Below are 9243 nucleotides of genomic sequence, written 5' to 3'. Positions count from 1 at the left end.
TCTAACCACGTCAAACCCACATCCAACCGGAGAGCAGGTAGATCCCTCGGGTAGGCGTGTCAGCCTTCGGTTCTGCGATCTAATTCCCACCACCGACATCTCTCCTCCTTTCATCTCGCTGTGTCAGAGGTAACAATGGCTCTGTTGAAACCCACCTTCAAAAGCTACCCCCAATCAGAGAGCAGGTAGATTAGTCGGGAAAGCCTACAGCCTAAAGTTCTACGAACTAATCTCCACCACCGACTTTCGCACCCTCCATTTCGCAACGCCTCTGCAACAGAGATAACAATGGCCTTACAGTTGGACCCCACCTAATAGCTACCTCCAACCATAGAGCAGGTAGCTTTCCTGTTTATCCAGGATGTGTTGAGAAAGTTGTTGCTCTACCATATCCATCAAAACCCGTACGCGGAGATCGTACAACACCGGCCCATTACAGCTAGCATCGACGATTAGCGAGTTCCTACTCCCTTTTAAACAATGCTTAGGGTCACCTAATTAGCAAGTAATTAAATCCCGAAATAATAGCAACAAACTCTTTTTTTTTATCATAAATAAATAGATACTGTTGTGTCGCCGGCTTTATCGAGATCGGTACCGCTCGCTTCCCTTTCGCTCTCCGTCGGGACGGATTTGCGTGTAGATTTGGACGGATTGCGTGGTTTAACGCTTCACTTATTTCCTTCTCGAAGTGATAATCCAATACAAGAAGCTGGATTGAATCGACCAAATTCATAGTTTGCAAGATGTCAGTAGGATCCTTGGACATGCTTCTTGTCTGCTCCATCAGTTCCGCAGCTCTCTCTTTTATCCTTGTATCACACTCCTGCAATAGACGAGAAAAGGGAGATTTTTCATGGTACTGAAACCGCAGGAAACCCCAACTATGTCGATGAAGGACCAGTTTAAGCATGAGTGCTATTTAGCTGGAGCTAAATTATCAACACCCCTCTTTCCAGGTGACCTTCTTGCTGAAAACTTGAAACATTTTTGGCAAATAGGATGGCCGGGTTACATACCGATGTTGGAGTGACGGACTGGCCATGTTGGATAAAGTAGTCGGCCCCAACCCTCGGACGATAGCTTACAGACTTGCGAACCATCAGCTCATCATCTGGAACAAGTGATTGCAGACTCAGACTATCCATTCTTATTTTATGTGAAGACTAATTAAACATGCGAGGTGGCGACGGAGAGCCTGCTGCTTTGTGTTGGAATTTATGAGGACACAACATCTTCGTCTGTTGAGGAGGAAGACAAATACGAGCCACGACTCTCCTCCACTTTGTGGAGATTACCTATTAAGCCAAGTTTCACACGACGCGAAAGCCAAGTTTCACGCTATCTCTACTCACGGTTCATACTATCAAAATTGAAGTCGGCTGTATCTGTTCTAACAAAAATAAATAGCAACTTCGTGGTGATAGGAAAGCGACGCAAGGATTACTAATGTGTCAATTTGGTTTCCATAGCCACCGACAAAATCTATGAAGAGACGTAAGCGTTACAAATGCCAATTGGTTTCCATGCATGGGCGCCATCGACATAAGAAATGAAGAGACATTAGATAGAAAGAGCGTCTCAGACCATGTGGGAGCTAACGTTCTTGTGACTTAGGCTGTCTTTCTAATGTCAAAAAAATGGATGTGATTATCGATGATGTTTTTGTTAGTCCAACTCGGTCCTAGGCCGTGTAGAAGTCCAAAGATAGCTGAGAGGGTGTCTTGGGTGCTTGCCTATCCGCTTGATGACTAACCCAAAAAAGACTAGAACCAAGTGGGATGCCCAACCTTGTCGATCCGACACTCACATTAGGGTCGAAGTGAAAAATGGAGTCATAGATAAACAATAACTATGGGCACTTCAAAAGTTTAAGTTTGTTGGCGTTGAGACTCCTTGGGTCCTGATGTGGACTCAGATGTGTTCTCCGTATCCAACCTATACGAAGATCAAGATTAGATAGATTTCTCGATTCGATCCCTCCGATGTTCAAACCGTTTACTGATAAGTGTAGAGTAATCTTAGTAAATAGTCATTAACTTCGATTTCTTTAACTTGGAAGGCTTTTTATAGTATGTTTAACCCGGGCTAAGCTTTCACATATAGAGATTTTATTGGAACAAATATTACCCCTATCACCGACCACAAGACGTGCCCATTGGACATGTTTCGAATAAGATTATTAGCAACCCTGGATACTTTCCTTGGGTCGATGGTGGTTCTTCTAAGGGTATGCACCTTCTATCTTGGGATAAGGTTACGCTATCTAGACATTCTAGGTCTTGGAACTGATAATCTATCTTATAAAATATACTCTTCAAGCTCAACAGAGGCCAATATATTTCCAACAGTGATAGTATATGAGATAAAATGGTTAGAACTAATTATGGTGTGGTTTATCCTTGGAATATTCAAAATTATTTAGGCAAAGCTGGAATCAGGTTTGTTTCTTCTCGCTCCTGAACATTTAAGAGGGGAGCTCACTAAATTTATTGGTGATGCTTCTACTATTGATATTTTCAAAGATAACTATATTTTTTATTCTCCTATTGCATTTAAGCATGCTTTCAGCAATATACATGCTAGTGATAGATCTTTAGTGGTCCTAGTCTCGTTGTTAATCAGAAATAGGATATGGATTTATTGGTGCTCCTTGATTGGTTCAACTCTTACTAAAAGGATCTATAATGTGGACATCTCTCTACATATCACATGATAATTTATGGTTTTAGAAGCTAGATAAGAAGAGGGTTTGTTCTGCAAAGTCTGCCTATCGTTTCTTGCTTCTCCAACTTGGAATGGTTGATCCTAACGTGGACTAGTTGCCTCAGGTTCCAATTTTTTTTGGAAACTTTTGCACCGCTGCCTCTTATTGTCAGATTGATTGTCTCAACTTAGAGTTTGCAGTAATGCGACAACTTGTCCTTTTTGTCAATCTAAAGCAGAACCATTAATCACTTATTTCTGTGCGTCTTTCCTATTAAATTATGGCAACTCTATAAATCTTAACTAGATATTCAATTTTCCTTCCATGTGGATGACAGATGGTTTAATGAAGGGGTGCAGTGTCCCAATTCTGATGGGCAAACCTTGTGGATTATAATTGATATTGGTCTTTGGTGAATATGGAGGGCTATGAATGATCTTGGTTTCGACCCCATTGCTTGTCCTGTTTACAAGATTTTCATGAGATAGTAGCATTTGTTCTCGCTAATGACAAGGCCAAATCTTCTGATAGCATGGTGCATGAATTATGTCCACATCTTATTTGTTGGGTTAAAGCTTTTGAAGGATGAGTGAAGTTGATTGTGATAGCTTTTCCAACAAGCCACATTGAGGGGAGTAGAGTGATACTCGTGACCCATACTAGAAGTGATACTCAAGACCCAATTTTGGTTGGATGTCGGTACCTTACGGATCGTGATATCATATGTTGTGAAGCTGAGGCAATTCGGGAGGTTTTGATGGCTGCATCAGTGGATGTTCAAAAGATATATAGTTAATTTGATTATATGTGTATTGTTTCTATGATACACTAGAAACGTGATATTTTCTGGATGAGGACTCTTGTGAATTGCATCATCAAACGGGATGTGGATTATGTAAATCTAATAGGGTGGACTCACACCCACCATGTATAAAGAATATCCTAATGAGCCACAAAAAAACAATTAAAAAAATTCTAGTACCCTTAATTTCATCTTATTCATTTTCGAACTTAAATAGCAAATCAATCATCCCTCTTTGGGATTGTTCTATCTAAAGTTATTTTGGCTTTGGAAGCTTGATGATTAAGGTTTCTTTTTGTGTAATTCTGCTTATTAATATTTGTATTGTCAGAAAGTTGATTCTATGATGGATGAGGACAGTTGGCATAGGTTGTGAAAGTTGTCAGTTTTACTGAAGGTTAGTATAATTTTTTAGAGAGAAGTGTGGTCCTCTCAATTGGTCAATTTTTTGTGCTCTGATATGCACAACTCCTTTTGTAGTTTTATGGTTTAGCTAATATAATTTTTCTTCTTGGAGAAAAATAAAATCAATCATCCTAACTTATCCAAAATGTAGCTCGAATACATGTGTTTATGAATTGTAATCATCCCAAACTTAACTAAGAAGTATCTTGATATCTGATGTAGGCATCTACAAAACCCAACCTCACCATCCCTACACTCTATTTAGCATAGCAGCTTCAAGAGCCTTTCTTAAGTTGGCAAGACTGAAAAGAGTGAAAATTGCAAATAGCAAATATAATTTTGTAACACATACCAGCAACTTGCAAATTGCTTTGAACTACTGTTAAGCAAAGATTTCTGTTTTCCATAGATAATATTGGCTTGAGCTTCCCAGGGCTAGTACAATACACATTCATTTACAAAGGCTTACATATATTTCAGAATAAAGGATTCATAGAAGAAGCAAGCATAGTACAATACACGTTCATTTACAAAAGCTTACATATATTTCAGAATAAAGGATTCATAGAAGAAACAAGCATCGTCATACAATCAAATCAAAGTGGAATAGGATGTACAAGTAACAAAGAGATATATTCCTTTGTCTTCGTAGAGGAGTTGGTGTATCCATCGATATACTTATAAGTATTTTCTGCCATTCGCGAATAATTAATAATCCTTTCAAGTAAAGCAAAGGAGAATGCAGTCGGATTGAGGCACTCTACGTTTATCTCCTTCCATGCATGGTCAACTAGAGCTCGGAGCTTCTTACATGCCACGTGCACATCTGTTCCGAACTCTTTCATGTAGCATTGGACTGTGGAGGCAACATGTTCCCTAGTTTGTTCCAACTGTAAATTTCATGCAAAAAGAGGATTAATGAACTGAATTCTAAGGGATCCTTTCAGGATTTACATGTCCATTATATTAAAACAAATTGATAAACTATTATCAATAATAAGGTGTTGATGTAAGGAATTTGGGAATCTACAGATGTGGAAGCTTAAGAACGGGAGTTTTTTTTGTTTGTACTAGATTTTTTAATATAAAATCATTTATGGAGTCCAGCAAAACTTTGATAATGCAATTGAGTGACACAAGAAATGCTTTTGAGGAGATAAATAGAAGGAATATTGAAGACAACTTTGGAGATTACCTATTAAACCTCAATTATGGTCCATCTCATCTAACTGGAGAATGTATGTTGTTTTCTTTTTCTTTTTTTTGTGTTATCATATTTCTACTACGACAGAAATCAGTGTAAAATTTACTATGAAAAATGTTTATATGATATAAAACATAGGATATTATATTATGACCATACCTCATGTGAAGTAATGTCATTCATGATACGACAAATTATTGCAGAAGCTTGGACAATCTTTGGGAAACTAGTAATCCACTTAAATACCTCCTCAGATGCTATTTCTCTCATTCCAACAAAAGAAGCACATTCGAGTATAGGATTTGCTGCACTAATGAGAGAAACCTGTAGGTGTTCTTCCAAAGTTGGTACGTAATGTTGATCTCTCCATTTGGATTCCTCAAAATAAGCTTCAGATAAATCTTTCATCTGTACCCAAGTAAAACAAAACCATTCCTTAATGTTTGTAATGTATGAGTAGCGTTTACAAGTGGGACAATCTAAGTTCAATACTGTCACATCTCAAACACTTATTCTTTTCATTGGCCATTAGTGTATTCGTTTATTGCTTATGTAATGCTAATTAACAAAAGTAAAAATAAGATGAACCTTTTAATCTCATCACTCACCGCTTCCTTTAGATAGGTTATGCGATATTTCTCACCGGAAGCCAATAAATCTTCAAAATCTTCAAAGGTGTGGATTAGCTTTAGATAATAATCTTTCATGTACTCTGGTAATTGATGAATAACCTTCGCATCTCACCTGCACATGTATTAGTTTCACCATCTCTAGAAAATTAGAATATAAAAATACATGTTGTTATTTTGCTATACACAATGACTAAAACTATTATGCGATATTTTATTTTCTTATGTGATATTATCAGTGGCATCTTTTGTTATCATCTATTGAGTCATGATAGTCAAAGGTAATATGTCCATCGATATAAGATTTACGAACCTTTGAATTTCCTCAGTTAGTCGTTGACTCTCCTCCAATGTGCTATAGACATCATATATGTCGTCCAGAATTGAAACAAGGGCAATCACCTTGGTCGTTATCACTCGTGCACGAGAATAATCGGGTTCAAAGTATATTCCCAGGATCCAGAAATAGCATTCCACCAATCTATCTCGAGCAAAACTGAGATTTTTTGAGGAGACTAAATCATTCCACCACCTTCAAGTCGTTCACAAATCAAAATGGAATTACATATCAATTAAAGTTTGATGGGAGGAGGAACTAAGCTCAGCAATTAGCCTTCGCTTGTTTACATTTGCAACTTGATTGAATCTTCTTTCCTTTATAAAAATCCAGAAGAAATATAGCTCCAGGGAATTCAAAAGTGAGGAAGAGCTTACTTGGTAATGTTCTTAAGTTCCTCGCGATGAAGAGATTGCAGCAAATTGAAGTCCAACTTTGCAAGCTCCAGGATGGCATCAACTCGTGTAGCATCCTCTTGGTATATAGAGATGTAATCTCTTGCCAAGAGCCTTCTCATTCTTCTACAGAGAGGTGTCTCGAGGTCAAGAGACACTTGCGTTGTTAATGGTGGTTTAAGATCAGCTAATGCAGACACTAGGTAATTCCTCGTAAAAGAGATGGCTTCATCAAGAATGATCTCCCCATGAGTCCCAAGATAGGCTGCGTTGTACAAGCTTAACAGTCCTTTCACATCACTCCCCAAGGTAGACATGAAACTCCCTCCCTCATCTTTGAACTTGTTAAAAACATCTACAGAAATACATAAGATTTTTTTGTTCTGAGGGGAAAACACATAAAGCCATATTATCAAAATTAATTTACCGTTTTAAGTGATTACGTGATAATCAATACAATGAGTTTTGTGTGTGATTTTTATGTCTATTTTACCGGAGAAAATATTTTTGGTACTGCCAACCTCTATGATTGAATTAAATAAAAGATGATTAAAGAAGATCGTATTGTTTTGGATCACACATACAAATACTGCTTTATTTTAAGGAATTAAGTGCATTATTTGGGGACACATAATATCCTTGTTGTCAATATCAGCATCATGGATTTGACTTGATGCTTCGCTTTTTCCCTTTTGAAAGTGATAATCCAATCCAAGAAGCTGGATTGAACATGCTCTTTACTTGCCCCCTCAGCTCTCCAGCTCTCTATTTCATCCTTGCATCACACCTCTGCATCATCCATGAATTTATATATATATGTATATATACACACACATATATATACATATATACATATATATATATATACATACATATATACATACATACATATATATATATATATACATACATATATACATACATACATATATATACATACATATATACATATATACATATATATATATATACATACATATATATATATACATACACATATATGTATATACATACATACATACATACATACATATATATATATATACATATATACATATATATATATACATGCATACATATATACATATATATATACATATATATGTATATATATACATATATATATACATATATATATATAGATACATACATACATATATATATATATATACATATATATATACATACATATATATACATATATATATATACATACATATATATACATATATATATATATACATACATATATATACATATATATATATATACATACATATATATACATATATATATATATACATACATATATATACATATATATATATATACATACATATATATATATATATATATATATATATATATATATGTATATATATATATATATATATATATATATATATGTATATATATACACACACACATACATATATATAGATATATAGAACAAAGTACATCTTTTTAATATAGTTGTTATAGGAGATCAAAACGTTTTGAAAGTGTGAGGACTGATTTTTTGATGGGCTGATTAAGTTGTTTTCTTAAAACAAAATTCCTCCATCATATCTAAAACACAAATCGAATTGCTTCTGCAAACATAATTTTTCTATGCCTGAATTAAACACAAGGCGAACACAAAATTATAGATAAAACATACAAATACATTTACTCCAAGGAAACGTAAGAGCATATTACCAGGGGTCACATGATACCCTTGTTGTCTCAGCAGGCGAAACCGGAGAGCAGTATTGTAGAGACCATGATCGTTAAAATCGGCATCATGGACTCGGTTTAATGCTTCACTTATTTCTTTCTCGAAGTGATAACTCAATCCGAGAAGCTGGATTGAATCGACCAAGTCCATAGTTTGCAAGATGTCGGTAGTGTCCTTGAACATGCTTCTTACCTGCTCCATCAGTTCTGCAGCTCTCTCTTGCATCCTTTCATCGCACTCCTGCATCCTCCATAGCAATTAATTGTTCAACCAACAAAACCGAAAGAAAGTAGCATGCGCACATTTTTCATGTTAATGAAACATTAACACCATTCGTTCTCGGAGAGTTTCTTGCCTAAAACTCAGAACATATGTGAGATATATGTGTATATACATGCCTGTGTACTGGGGGAGGACTGGGCCTGTAAGATAAAGTAATCACCCCAAACGGTGGGATGGTAGCTTACAGACTTCCGAATCACCACTTCATCACCTGGAACGTTTGGCTGCGAAATCACGTTCTCCATTCTGATCTGGATGCAAGTGATGAGAGGATGGCGAGAGCCTGCAGCCTCGTGTAGCAATTTATAGAGTCTTGAATCTGGTTTGGTTTCGTAAGTAACACGTTTTATGAGAAAGAAGATAACGAATGAGTCATCAGGGATTGTGCGCTCCTTTTGGCTTGCCTTAAGTTTTAGCTTATCCATCATCTTTAATTGACGCCATATGATTGGTTTTGCATCCAATAATATAGGAAAAAGACGAGATATAATTAGTTTTGCATCCATCACCCTTGCTCTCACTCTCGTAATAGAAACTATAAATCATGTATATAATCGTATATTAACTTAAGTTTTATTATAAACTCTAAACAGTGTCAAACTCATCATATCAGTCTACTCACTCTCAAACTATAAATAATATTATATAAACTTTAGTTTATCTTTCAACATTTTTTCCATGTGTGTATTAATCGAACTCTTTTTTACTTTAAAGGATTAAATTTCTTTCAAAACCTATCTACATATTCTTGTAGTGATCCACTCA

At 35.9% G+C, this 9243-nt stretch overlaps 1 protein-coding gene across 1 annotated transcript; it reads right to left on the bottom strand.

Moving 5' to 3' along the window:
* Positions 1–226: 226 nt before the first annotated feature.
* On the bottom strand, positions 227–8723 carry LOC135679726 (alpha-humulene synthase-like). The gene is made up of 8 exons (XM_065193708.1): positions 8595–8723; positions 8178–8436; positions 6462–6834; positions 6061–6279; positions 4267–4349; positions 1020–1114; positions 676–826; positions 227–348 (listed from the first exon to the last, which is right to left on the bottom strand). The coding sequence occupies exons 1-8, from the start codon at positions 8721–8723 to the stop codon at positions 227–229; spliced, it is 1431 nt and encodes a 476-aa protein (XP_065049780.1).
* Positions 8724–9243: the final 520 nt, after the last annotated feature.

Source organism: Musa acuminata, chromosome BXJ1-7, assembly GCF_036884655.1.
Source record: "Musa acuminata AAA Group cultivar baxijiao chromosome BXJ1-7, Cavendish_Baxijiao_AAA, whole genome shotgun sequence".
Taxonomy (NCBI): domain Eukaryota; kingdom Viridiplantae; phylum Streptophyta; class Magnoliopsida; order Zingiberales; family Musaceae; genus Musa; species Musa acuminata.
The sequence above is the reverse complement of the archived record's forward strand: the minus strand, read 5'-3'. Positions and strand labels throughout refer to the sequence as shown.

Coding starts and splice junctions, on each gene's coding strand:
- LOC135679726 (XM_065193708.1), bottom strand. CDS start 8,723: ATGGAGAACGTGATTTCGCAGCCAAACGTTCCAGGTGATGAAGTGGTG. Junction 8,437..8,594: donor AGTCCTCCCCCAGTACACAG/GCATGTATATAC, acceptor TGGAGGATGCAG/GAGTGCGATGAAAGGATGCA. Junction 827..1,019: donor AGTCCGTCACTCCAACATCG/GTATGTAACCCG, acceptor CGTCTATTGCAG/GAGTGTGATACAAGGATAAA.